At 39.9% G+C, this 14,219-nt stretch overlaps 1 protein-coding gene across 7 annotated transcripts in view; it reads right to left on the reverse strand.

The window, feature by feature from the left end:
* Positions 1–14,219, reverse strand: part of SLC8A1 (solute carrier family 8 member A1) — a 344,047-nt gene that overhangs the window by 55,495 nt on the left and 274,333 nt on the right. For 5 of the 7 annotated variants that reach the window (XM_024552884.3, XM_045189492.2, XM_045189493.2 and 2 more), the window contains 4 exons: positions 6,227–6,333; positions 2,993–3,013; positions 2,542–2,559; positions 2,416–2,430 (listed from right to left, as the gene is read on the reverse strand). In XM_024552884.3, coding sequence (XP_024408652.2) covers positions 2,416–2,430; positions 2,542–2,559; positions 2,993–3,013; positions 6,227–6,333 — 161 coding nt within the window. Of the gene's footprint in view, positions 1–2,415; positions 2,431–2,541; positions 2,560–2,992; positions 3,014–5,589; positions 5,694–6,226; positions 6,334–14,219 lie in introns of all 7 variants that reach the window. The other 2 variants (XM_024552892.4, XM_045189494.2) reach the window with 2 other exon arrangements.

Consider the following 14,219-nt stretch of genomic DNA (forward strand, 5'->3'; position numbering starts at 1 on the left):
AAAAGATACAATAAATAAGAAATGCTTTACAAACTCTAATGAGCTATAGTGTATAGGGGGTTATCATGTTGGATGTCTGAGGGGTCAAAGGGGAATGAGGTCATAGGTCCAAACCAGAGCCTTTCAATGAGACAAGCTCTAGGAACAACAGGTAAAGATTTGCAAATTCCAAAAGTACCTCCAGAACTTGATGGCCACCACTAATGAGATCTCTAAAATACAGGTACTGGGCTGTGGACCAAACAATTTTCCATCTCCATATACCCTGCTTCAATTTGAGATTATTCACACTCAGCGGCACAAGACGACATAAAAGCTATTGGAAAAATCCAAAGGCCAGATGAATTCCTCTCTACCATCCCTGCACCTCAAAGCCTTGACTTCAAAGCCTCAAAGTGACTTCAAAGAAAAGCCCTTTGGGACTTACAGATGCTTCTGACGGTGTAGACCTACGTTTCAGAACTTCCACTAGGAGCATCTATGGCGAGCAGATCCCAGGCATTCTGACTACTTGAGGAGAAGAAAGGCCAGGCAAAGCGAGAGGCCAATGTAGAGATTCCCATACAGTTCTGGAACCTTCTCTTGTTCTAACAGTATCAATTTCAAGTCTTGGGAAGAGATAATGTCAACACAAAAACCACTTTTCAGATGAAAGTTTCAGACATAAGAGAGAACTTGATGAAGCACGTGAAATGCCAGAAACCTTCAGAAGTGATCCGTCCTCTCGGATGCAAGATGTGTCCAGGGCAGCAAGCACTGGACATTCCTGGGTAGATATTCTAGAAATTTATAGGAACAATTTTTGAGAAAAGAAAACCGGGATCCAATTCCCTAGATCCTAAAAGAGATGAGGTTTCAAGTGCTATGGAAGGGAGGCCCTAAAAGCAAAATCCTGACATATTCAACGATGGAGAAAATAGGAAGACATCCAAACACCTCAGTGCATTTTAACAAGGCATTCTACAGCCAGAGATACTTACTTAAGGTCTCATTAGCAGGCTGTATAGGGCTGACGGTGCTGCCAGATATTACATTACTTGTACAATGGTAGACTTCTTTTAAAAAAAAAGTCTTCAAGGAAGCCATGAAGCTCAACTTGGCAAAATTCTACCTCCTCAAATTTCACAAGGACAACTAACTTATTGGGTGACAGAATCAGGATATTTCCAAGAAGACTTCAATGAGTTAAAATGATGGATAAGGGAAAAAAGATTTAAAAAATTAAAATTAAATGGAAATCCCTGCATTTGGATTTAAAAGCAGGGCAAAACTGGGTAGACTGGGCCTGGGGGGAGAGAGCTTCAGATGAGTCAGATTTAAGAAATCCGCTACCAGGATTTGTCCTGTTCAACGTTTTTATCCTTTTCAATTTCTGTGTCTCTGAGAGTCTATGAGTCATTTTGTCATTAGATGTTTTGTCTGGAGCAAGGCAGTAGAGAGTAAGAAGAGTGTGTGTGAAATTTCTCGTTTTCAGAAAATTCCACTTTGGACAGAATCAGGTCAGAACTACTTGATCGTGTGTTTATACGGACGGTGGTGGAAACTAACCCCGACCCCACCACAGCACTTTCAAAATTAGAATAGTTGGAAATATTTCCTTTTAAACTCTTTTGTTCATCCCTGTGATTTCAGAAAAAAAAGAACTAGTATCTGCACAGTATATTGGACGTTCGATATCTATCTCCCACTGTAAGTCTGCAGAGACGGTTTTGAAAGGGTGAGAAAACATGAAGAGAGAATGTTGTAAGGAAATACCTTCCTTCTGTTCACAAGAAAATAGCTTTAGAATTGTGCCAGACAATGCGATCAGCACAGGCTGAGCACCGTTCTGGATGCAAGGGCTTTTGACTTTCTGACGGGCATCTGGAGTTTTCATAGAGCATTTCGTAGTACCCTTCGAGTGGCAGAAATATTACTCATTAATCTGTAAGTGTTAATAATGCTAAAACGTAAGTCCCCCCAAAGGGGTTTGTTCACATTGGTGAGGTGGGATGATGGGGAAGGACTTCTCTGTCTTCTCCCGGCAGGGTATTATTCACTATTAGTATCCTGAGTGTGGGCCACAGAGTAGCCTTGGACGTCACCTCCTATGTTTCCTCGAGGCCAGCGTTTGTCCTATGTATTCTGGTACTTTCTGAAACATCTAGCAGGGTGCATTATACATCACGAGGGCTATGTGAACATTTGTAAAGTGACCTGTATCAAAATGTGAACAATTACAGGTTCTCCATATAAATGTGTGTATAAATAAACGCCAGCCATACATTGTTAATGTGCAAAATGTTAAATGTGCGAAATTAGCAAGGACACACCATGGGCTACATCTAAATGTTAATACAGGTTACATAAGATGTAGTTTTGGTTGGTTTTTAAGGGTATTTGAAGAAAATAAAGGACATTAAAAATATTTCTTACCATACAGGCATTTTCCTTCATTAAAAGCAAATGAAAATGAGAAATGATTTTTAAAAAATTTATACAAAAGATGGTGAGGACAGTAAAAAGTAAAATTTGATCTCATTAGACTTTAAAAATTCATACCTGTTATTGTGAAGCCACCTAAAAAAGAAAAAGAAAAAAGAAATGTTACAATTTATTTAACTCCCACTCTAAATAACAAACACCAGTGACATCAGACTGCCTGACAACCCATCTGAAGGATAAAAACTTGCCAAATTATATTTATGATTAAGAAAAATTTAAAAGCATGGGTTCATGACATAATCATTAATTTTTTTAAGATTATAGGATTGAGTGCACAAATTTAATTTTGTGCATTCCTAAGAAATCACTGATTTTTTAAAAAAGGTTATACTAAATAAAACTGGAGTATAAACTATGTGACTTTAACAAAAATGGGGCCAATGGCCCTAAATTACAATCTTGCTAGTAAATCAATAGAAATAAAAGTCAGAAAGTGATTGTATCACTTGACAGAAATGGAAATTCACCTAGAAAAATGGAAAGGAAATGCAAGAAATGAAATGCTTACCAAGCTCATTCAATAACAGGGCTGTGAAGGAAACAGACAAAGACAAACACAGAATAAGAGACCAGATGAATAATGAAAGTAAGAGGAATATCAGCAGAAAGAAATCCAGGCAGATCTGTATACAGTGGAAGAGAACCACTGATAAAATATTGGTGCAGCTCAGAGAATTGGGCATTGGGAGTATTTCCAAATAAATAATCCCAACACTAATTTCTGCAAATGTGCTTCATTCATATATATATACATATATACACATATATATATATACTTTATGTATTTCTGTATATTATTTCTTGACATTTAATTAAAATTTCTACTATGTGTGTTTACACATAGTATATATATCTAGTTTACAAAATATAGTAGAAACATCTTATAAAGTTAATCCTAAACTGTATTTGAGTGAGTGTTTTCATGAGATATTGCCGGGGAGTTAGTTATTTCAACATAAATGGAAGTCTTAAATCATCTAGGATCTTGAGTATTATACCTTTCATTCAATAAAAACAGATAAAACTTCTCGTAAAATTTTATTTTGGCCACCCTTCCTGGAAGGACATTTTGGCCCAAGGTGAAGTTCTCTCTCTGTAGGTTCTATTGGCATTATATTTTGGCCATCAAGGGATGCTTTTTTGTTTTTGTTTTTGTTTTAATCCTCAAAAATCAAGTCCCAGGAATTAGTGCTTATTTGTCTGTCCTTATCTATGACTTCTGCGTATTATAATTGGACAACCAGAATGCTTCTGTGGACACATAATTCCATGGAAACTGACAAGGCATGGTGGTGGGGCAGGGGGTACCTAATTTCTCTTTCAGGTCATGTGCTTTAAATTCAGACTATTCTGTATGCAGCACTTCATTCTGGTGAAAGCCACCTGACTGAATGTAACAAATGAAGGACCTCAGGAGCTGTAGATAGGAATGTTACAATTATTTTTTCAAGCCCAATTTTCATTCTAATGGTAGTGGCATTAGAGGACATGTTCTAAAACAAGTCAGTAATTTTATTTATAGTGATAAGAATCCACTTGGCAGGTGCAAAACTGGGTAGTGCTATCAAGGAATTTTAATTTGCTTTTACATGAGGGCATATTTTATTAAAATGACAATTGAAAGGGCTGTGCCCAAGATGCTCTCCTTTTAGATACAAGACCGTGCTTTGGAGGAATTCATTTAGAAGTTAAGTGCTTTTTCTTGTATGTTAGTGAGGCATTGTTGATCCCATCTTTGTAAGAACTCAGCGCAATTTTCTCAAGTTCCTTTTGCTTATGCCCATGGTCTTTGGAGCATATGAAATAGGCTGAATTAGAATGGGTCCTCAGTGTTCCTTTCTCCATCATTCCCAAGGTGCTTGTTACCATATCGAGGGTGATCAAGTCAGGAACATAATTTCTTTTATTCTGGTGGATTCTGAGGCCACTGAGTTTGTATAAATGGTGGATTACTTCAATTCCCCCAAATGCTGGGTCTGTATAGAAATTAGTCCTATATATTTGATTTGTTTACATGTAAAAGTTTAAGTTTCTTGCAAAGTGGTCTATCTAATCATCAATTGTTTCTATTCAATTAATAAGAGCTATTAACATGCAGTATGCTCATTTTATGCAAATAATTAAATAAGTAGGATTTCTTTTAAAATGGCCACTATACAGGATAATTATAGAAAGTCATAATAACTCAGAATAAAAAATTTTCTTTAAAGCTGATAGAAAATTCTTAACCTTCCTTATCAAATATCAGCCACATAAAATAGATATAGTCAAAGAGAACAAAAAATTGTCTTCTTGATCCAAATAATTCTACAAGTATAAGTACAAATAAACCAAAAAAGCCTAGTTATGAGGATACAGCTGCTTATTTTTTTCTTTTCATTATACATGTTAGGAATTTGTGAATTCTATAAGGAAAGAAAGATTTTGTGCATAAGACTAGTTAGGCCTTAAGCAAGGACTAAATTCTAACTGAAGGACCATAGCCTTCTTAAGAAAATTGACCTGACTATGATTTCATACTTATGGTCCCTTTTAAATGTCATATTTGATTATATAACCAATGTTGTATCCAAATGAACACTAGAATATTGATACCAGTACTCTTTAAGGATCTCTGTTCTTATTAAATACTTTTCTGAAACCTAGGTCCTCTGAAAACACCTAATTATTTAATTCTTTTGAAATTTCCTACTAGTTACCATTGGACTCATCTGCCACTGCTAACAGGAATGAAGTAGTCTGTATCACTGACATTTGGGGGGAGATTTAATAGTTGGAACCAAATTTGAGAATGATCCCTGAACTAGTGAGCAGCTAAACACATAAATCATTCTTTTATATCATCATTTCTGAGTTCCAGAAATCTCTTCCAGCATTTACTAAATCTGGTTTCAATCAAGGTTAGTTGGCATTTCCTGGAGAAAATGGGCAGAGCTCGGTGCACTCGTGAGTCAGGGAAGGGCCACGAAACTGCTACAGCTTCAGAGGAAATGAAGGATAGTGCTTGGAAGCCGAGGAAGAGGAGAGAGTTAAGTGTGAGAGTAGGGAGGCACGGAGAGAGAAGAGTACAATTTCTCGCTGGTATGTCTTTGTAAGCTCTCACACCTTTCATGCCTCTTCTTATCCATTTTGGTTCCTCAAGCACAAGGGAGAAACTGCACTCTTTCTCATATTCCTCACGGTCAAATATTCTAATGGTAATGATCTTCCTGTGGGAACACAAGACAAAGGCAAAACAAATGGTTGGAGTCACACGCTCATGCTGGGTGTTCACCAAGCCGAATGTTACTGTGATGTTATGGAGGGACCACTGGCAACACATGGACCTCCTGAAGTATGTAAAAGGGCATCTTGGGTGCTCTCAGCTGGCCCCCAATAAGTCTGCTTTGCTAATTATCACATTCGCAAATTCTTCCTTCTCCAGTGAGCAGTCAGAAGGCACCCTGGATTAGGAAGAGAAATCAGAAAGGTGGCTTCATTTTGGCATAGGGAGCATCTGCATTAACTTTTCCAGAAATGGAGGCTTGATGGACTGCATTGGAAATTAATAGCTCAGACCTGTAATGTGCAGAGTGGCCAAAATTGGCTAATGGAGCTACCGGCCTTGCCCCAGGTGAGATCTATGCCCTGTTACATAGGCGGAGGGATGTGTGTGCTGACATCACAATTGAAGTGTGCAGGCATCCAGGGTGCCACAGGCCAGCAGAAGCTGTTGGGCTTGGCCCTGGAGCAGCTGCCCCACCTTTCTTCTCACTCATCTCCACCAGGCGGGGCTCTCCAATCTCAAGGAAGAAGGTCTTGTTTTTCTCATACTCCTCATCATCAATTACCTTGACTGATATTGTTTTGCTGAAACAGAGAAGAATAGAAATTGACGAACAAGGGGAATAGGAAAGAGAAGAGAAGGAACATAAAGAAGAGGAAAGCAAGGTTAATGAGCTGCACTTCCATACAAAGAGCAACTGAGAAATTTCTGTACTGTGAGTTTTTCCTTCAAGAATGAGTATGGAATAGGTTTGAAAGATGGGAGAGGTCACCCAAGGCACAGCTCCCCTGCCCAGGGCCACAGACTTATTTCAGGCAAAACACAGTACTCAGCACTAACAGGTTTATCACCATTATAAAAGGGAAGAGCAGAAGAACACAGACCACAGTGGTAAGGAAAAAAAATTATTTATTCAGTAAATGCCATAACTGTAGGATTGTCTGGGCTGTGCCCTGGAAATCACTCCTTTAAAACAAATCAATGTCACATCAAAATATTAACAGAGGTAATCTCTGGGTGTTAGGCTTATGGATTATTTTTGTCTTCATTGTGCCTTATTGTATTTCCAAATGTAATATTTTTAATGTAAGATTTTATTAAAATAATAAATGTATAAAAGCACCACAAAAGAAGATACGAAGTCCTTTATGTTACCCCACCCGATGTTCTAGAATTAAACTCTTATTCAGGTGAGACTTCCCACCCAGATCACAAGAGGAAGTTGTTCGTGCTTTGTCTGTCTTTCTAAAGATGGAAGGATGCCTCCCAACAGCTGTCCTGAAAAGTGAGGGGTGAGGAGTTATGATGTCACAGTTATTGTCATCCCTCCCAAAGTCGAGTTTCAACTTTGACAAAATACATTTTACCATTCTTTCAAACTCTACTGATACACGATGGCATTTTGTCAGGACTTCTTCCTGTAACCCATCCTTTAGCAATTCCTGCCTTACGGTCTTTTGGTTGTGAGTGGCTGACAGGCAGGTGGGAGAAATGCAAATATTATGCAAATCTCAACTTCCCATAAGCCTTGATGGTTCTGAAAATAAATCTAATGTTATTTTCTAATTAAGAATGGTTTAATCTCTTCATGTATTATTGCAGCTTACTCAGAGCTCCTAAATACTCATTTCTTGGAAAATATATATATTTTTAGTAACATTGGCCAAAAACATTTCTGACTAATGTTTCTGAAACAATGAATTTATATAGACACACGGTTTTAATGGTATAGATATTATTTAATTTTGGTGGAATTTTCTAGGTTTTGTGGAAGGAAACTGGTATATATAGATACATATATACATACATACATATACACACACACACACGTATTTTAACTTTGTGAATCCAAATATGTAATCAAGTTTCATTTAGACCTATGCACGCCAAAGAGCGTCCTAGTATGAAGGAAACTATAGGGCTATAGGTAGGAGTTTCTTTTAATTTTCGGAGGTTCTCCACCCCTGATGCTAGATGCTTCAGTCCTGCTTTCTTGGCCAGCATTGTAGGAGTGGGGTCAAAGGACTGGTTCTGGTCCGCTGGAACCCATAACCCACTCCCCGCTCCTCAGCTATGGAAATCCCTGCGCGATGCGCACATCTCAGTTTTTCTCTAAGGAGCTGGAGTCACGGCAATGCCTTTTCTTTCTCAGTTCTATCCCCTGCGACTGAGATACCAAAGCTAGACGAGCAGCTGTAGATGACTACAGCAATAATTATGACTTAGAGTCGCTAGATATTTACCAAGAATGTGACAAAGGCCAACGTATAAGCGAACAGTGCCGGGCAGACCTTCAGAACAATTTTCTTAAATTCATCTATTAGCATATACGAAAAATCAAGAAAAAGAACCCATGGACGCAGACAACAAGTTGGTGATTGCAGGGGGTGGGGAATGGGGTGCATGGAGGTAGCAGAGGGTATAGGGAGGAGAAAATGGTAAGGCAAAAAATAAAATGTAGTGAAAAAAGAAGAGTAACAAGGATGTGGGAACTCACAGCAATTCTGAGAATTAGAGGCTTACTGTCTCTTTAACAGAAGCGCGAAGAAACATGTGCATGTGCGTGTGCGTGCACACACAGACAAACCAGCCTGCCCAGACTGAACCAGGGTCTTCCCTCAGTATCTCCAAAATACCACATATTAGGGACAGGACAAGAAGACATCAGAAATAATAGGTGTGATCTTATTTCAGAACGGAATTTGAGCGAGATAAAATTTACTCAGGAGACACCTGCTAACTGTCTTCCCTCTAAGTCATCAAACTTATGTACTTGAGGTATTAATCTCCATGTCATTGCCTTGGAATCGTTAAGCGATAGTGTCCATACGACCGCATGTGGGAAAGTACTGGTGGGCAGCAGAAGGGCCATGCTACCGGTACCTGGACCTGGCGGCCCCAGATTCATCATCAAAGCACTTCAGGATGGTGGACGTTAAACCGAATGGCATGTCACAATGCTTTTGCTCACGTGCACTGAAAACATTTGATTTACCTTTCTTCGTCTTGCACTCCCAACCCACCCTGCATCTCATCACATATTTCATTAGGTTGTAGAGATAAAGAAAGCACAGCGGAGATGATTGGAGTAGCCGTGCTTAATGGGGCAAGTGTTTGCTTAGGAACAGCCGCCAGTGCCATGCTCAAGGGCAACACAACCACATTTTCACACATAAACAAGAACAACCACACGACATATTGTTTCTTATCCTTGATGAATTTAATCCTCCATCACTGTAAGAGCTTGATTTTCTCTACTCTGAGTAGCTTATGAGTTTGAGAAATACAGGGCTCTGCACAGTCTGCGTAATAAAATAAGCACTTCGAATGTATCATTAGAGTACCACTACTCACTAGGGTCACAGTTCTTAAATATTGTTTCAGCATGTGATAACTGGGAAATCAAAGGGGAAGAAAAAGAAAACAGTTCCTCTGTGAGTGCTCGCAGTTACCTAAAATAGATGGGATTTGCATAATGGCATATCATTTCAAAATCATTAGTTATATAATCAATAGTGCCCCTGACAGAAGGAACCATTACATTTCATATTGATTTTGCTTCACTTGTGCAGTGAAGCTATTCATTGGAAACGACTATTAAAGGACACGTCGATCTACTGCAAGAGGCAGGATGAAGCCCTATGAATCAGCCCTCTGGCTCAAGAGAGGCAAACGTCAAAAGGGACTGGTCATGCCTCCCTTTTGCTTCAGAACAGAACTATTTCTCCCCCTTAGCAAAGGTAGCAAAGGTAACATCGTCAAGCAATTTTTAAAGGGATGTCTTTTGCTCACTTTCCAAGCCTCACACACAAAAGGAACTGTTAGCGCTTCTTCCACCACCAGGGATGTCGCCTGGGGTAGGCTGAGGTGGTGCAGACTCCCGCTACATTGGCCTCAGCACAAGCAGCCTCTGCTCCTCCTTCTGCGCTGCAGTAGTAACAGAATCTCTAGGGCTGAGGGGCCTTAAACGTCCTCGGGTTTGCCCCATCGCCACGTTCCAATCCCGTGTTCGCAGGGCTTCTACACTGTCACAAGGGACCCTGCCTGAGAGCACAGGGTCACGTGTCTGTGCTTTCGTTCCATTTGCCAATGGGAAACAGCCAGATTAACTGTCAGTATTTCTGTAAATTGAAAGGCTCACCAAAACAAGACTAGTTACACAGACACAGCCCTCCATCCAGTGGCAACTCCTGCACTATTATCTCACTGATAAAGAACGAACAGAATTTTTCATAATTATTATGAAGAAAGTAAGAAGAATTTCTCACTTGATTTTTTTTTTTTTTTTACATCTGTCTAAAGTTGAACAGTGTAGTATAAAAACCATGTTTTCTGGAAGCTAGCAAATCAGGATACATTAAATACATTAAATAACTTTGCAATTTGGCCAACATTTTTATGGAAATACATTTTGGTTCCATTTCTGGGGGGGAAAGATCAAGAAAGATCAATTCATTAGTGGAAACCCACAGGTCATTCCTTTTGAGTTTTGCAGGGCCTTTCCTTTGATGACAGAAAACCAACATCTGTACTTGTCAGTCTCTCTCTCTCACCTGATGGGTCTCAAAGGACCTGAACACCCTCCAACATTCTAACAAGGAGTTCATACATCAGGTGGTGACTCAGGCAGATGGTAAGAAAGGTGGCTTTATCAGTGGGAACTAAAAAAAAAAATTCTCTTCAAAATATGTTCTGGTCTCTCATCATTAAGCCAACGTTGTATCACAGTCTTTTTTTTTCCAGTTTCAGCTTCGATTTGTCCTTTTGTGATTTCTTTTCCCCAAGATTGCCTTTCACGTTGCCAGAAGTGAGAAAAAGATGGGCTGGAGGGTTAAGCCAGGAAGAATCTTTCTAAATCCTCATGCAAAAGATTTTAGTGAGGATTTCACATACTTAGATATCGCAATGGCTTTTTAAAATTTTATTTTATTTTACTTTAAGATTCAACTTCTCTTTAGGTGTACTCAGAGGTCACTGGGCTGGTGGGCACTGGTTCACATGTCTTATTTCACGTGTCTTCCTAACACCCCGAGAAATACCTTCTACTACTTAAGACTGATGGGGGGAACAGTGACTCCAAGAAGTTAAGTAATTTACAAGATGGCAAAGCAAGACCCCTGTGGCTGGCTCCAAAGACCAAGTCCTTTCCATTACGTGACCCAAAGGGTCCTGTATTTGTTCAGCTGTGCAGTATTTTTATGACCACTTTAATGGAGCTGGATCCTTATTTTGAATTAATATAGAAGTTTATTGCTCTATCTTTATGTTAACAAAGACTGCCTAGATGGACAATGATAGACTATCAATTCTCTTTTTAAAAGAAATACAGCACATAGTAGATTCCCTGAAAGCCGTCTTGATGAGTTAAGTCCTTGAAGAGATAAAGGTCCTATTAGGATTAATTGAAAAGTGCCATGGACATGTAGAGGCTCACCCACTCTGAGGACTTTGAGCCGCCAACCAGTAGCCAGCGTCTCACAGGCGGCTTGTTAGCATTCCGGACTCTCAGGGCCCACCCCACACCCACCAAATTAGGTCTTCATTTTAAGAAGATTCCCAGGTGACGCCTATGCATGTTAAAGTTTGAGAGACACTGAGCTGGAGAGGACAGTGGCTTCTGCTATTAAGTCAGATAATGAATTAAGAGTCTGGTGATAGTGGGCTTATGTTTTGGAACTGTCTGCATCTTAGAAGCATGCATGGAGCTTTGAAAACTTTAAATGCCTGGGCTGGGCCTCCTCCAGATCAGTGGGATCAAACTTTTGGGTTGTGGGGCCCCAACATAAATATAGTTTTCAAAAGTTTTTCAGATGGTTCTAACATGCAGCCAGGACTGACTAATGGAGAGCCAGAATATATGGCTCAAGGGTTAAAAGAATGTATTAAATAAAGAATAGGTGGAATGTGAGGAAGTCAGAGTCACAACTAAATTTTAGATTAAACTAACAATCTAGGTTGAAACATGGGAGAAACATCTTGTCCTTCACCGATGCTCTTCTCTGGATAACGTAGAGAACCTGTAGTTGTTTCCTCCTCTTAGGAAATGCGGGTCTCTGCAGACAACGTTAATAGTATATATACGTGAGAAAACACTGTAGCATTCAGACAATGGAGTTTACACCCATGCAGAGTGATTTTCTTCTTAACAAAGTAAAAGGAACTCTGGTTCTGTTTGGAGACTGAAAAAACTAAGGGTTTCAATTGCCACAGAAGACAGTAATGCCTCATAACAGGCCCCTGCCTCCCCACACACACCCAGAGAGCCTCTGAGCCAAGCCAGTGAAAGGTCATGTCCGTGGGACCCGGAACTTTTCACGTGTAAGCAAGCACACTCAGACTCAAGACAGAAGTGACTCAGGATGGACCACATATGAAGGAAGAAGATCTGGCAACTTCTCTGAACACAGAGTGATGTCATTAGGTAAGGCAAGTTTGAAATTTAATCCCCAGTACCTCTGATATTAAAAGCATCAGGATAAACTCCAATGATGCAAAAAGACAAATAAATCAACTTAAACATGGGCAAAGAATCTGAATAGACACTTTTCCAAGAAAGATAAATAAATGGCCAACAAGTACATGTAAAGATGCTCAACACCATTAAGCATCAGGGAAATGCAAATCAAATCCACAAGGAGATAGGAATCCACACCCTCTTGGTTAGCTACAGTCAAAAAGATACCAAGTGATATGGAGAATGTAGAGGGGGATTAGCAGGACTCTCTTACATTGCTGGTGGGAATGGAAAATGGTGCAGCAGCTTTGAAAAAGTCTAGCAGTTTCTCAAAGTTAAAAAAACAGAGTTACCATATGACCCAGCAATTCCACTTCTAGGTATATACCCAAGAAATATAAAAATCTCTCTCTCACGTGAGATATCATATACAAGAAAACTTGTACATGAATATTCATAACAGCATTATTCATAACAGCCAAAAAGGGGAAACCACCTAAATGGCCATCGACTGATGAACAGATAAGCAGAATGTGATCTATCCCTATGATAGAATATTATTGCACCATGAAAAGAAATGAGATTCAGGTACATGTCACCCCAGAATATGCCATGTCAGAATATTGATTATTTGGAACTGTAGGCACTTGAAAAGCAGCAAATGCATGGAGAGGCTTTCTCTGCACTTCCCCTAATCTACGTAAAGACAGATATTCTCCTAAAGCAATTGTCCTAAATCCCCTCTGGGGAGTCTCATCAGCCAGGGAAGGTTGACTCTTACCACAGGAGAGGAGAGTGGAAGTCAACACCAGATCCAGACAAACTATGACACAAGCTGGCATATCTCCCATCTATTCTACTATGGGCCCATTCGTCATTCCCCCAAGTCATCACTCTTCCCTAAGAAGCCACATCCCCCAGCCCCTCTCCCTGTTAAGGTGATATTTAAGCCACCTCAGAGAATGACACATTTTTTCCCAAGTATCTCCCATGTACACATGAAGTATACCTGTTATTTTGTTTTTCTCTCGTTGAACCTATTTTTGGTACACGGTCTACACTAAGAACTCTGGAGGGCAGAGGGGAAATTACGTTTCCTCTCTGACACTATGGCATGGATAGACCTTGAAAACATAATGGTAAGTGCAGGAAGCAAGACACGAAATTTCACACATTGCATGATTCTGCTACATGGAAAGTCCAGAATAGGCAAATCATCAATACAGACAGAAAGCAGATCATTGGCTGCCTAGAGCTGGGGGTTGGGGAGTACATAGGGGTGAGTGCCAATGGGCAGTGGGGTTTCACCTGGGGCAGTAAAATATTCTAAAACTGACTGTAGGGATGGCTGCACAGCTCTGAGAATACACTGAAACCCGCTGGATTGCATGTTTTCAATGGGCAAATTGTATGCTATATCGATTATATCTTTTTTCCTTTTTTATTGAATTGTTGGGGTGCTATTGGTTAACAAAATTACATAGGTTTCAGTGTACAATTCTATAATATATCATCTGTCTATTGTATTGCATATTCAATTATATTTTAATAAAGCTGTTATTTTTTAAAAAAACAACAAGGATTAGGCTAAAGTCTAGTCTTTAGAAAGGCTATTTCTTTGGGTACAAAAAGGTTGTGAGACTGTTCAGGGGTTTCAATAGGGAGTTTCAAATTTTGCTGGTACTGCCAGACAGAACACTCGACATCAAAGCCAAGTGCCCCCACTGTGTCTGTCAGCTCCACTGCCCTCAGTCCCTCTCTTCCCTCCTCCAGGGGCAGGGGCTGTTGATGCTGGGCTTTGACACGCTAAGCATTGCTGGCGGCTGTTACTTCAGGCCTGGCTTCCTTGGCTGGTTTCTTTTCCCCAAAGTATAAAGTTTTATGGCAAATGTCAGAAGCAGCATTTCCTTCACAGAATTTATTTAAGAAGGCAAGGACTATAATCGTAAGGTGTGCCTGCTGCCCTGGCCGTCACCAGCTCTCTTCCCATCACTGCGGGTATTACCCAACCCCCTT

The sequence above is a fragment of the Desmodus rotundus genome, chromosome 5 (assembly GCF_022682495.2).
Source record: "Desmodus rotundus isolate HL8 chromosome 5, HLdesRot8A.1, whole genome shotgun sequence".
NCBI lineage: Eukaryota > Metazoa > Chordata > Mammalia > Chiroptera > Phyllostomidae > Desmodus > Desmodus rotundus.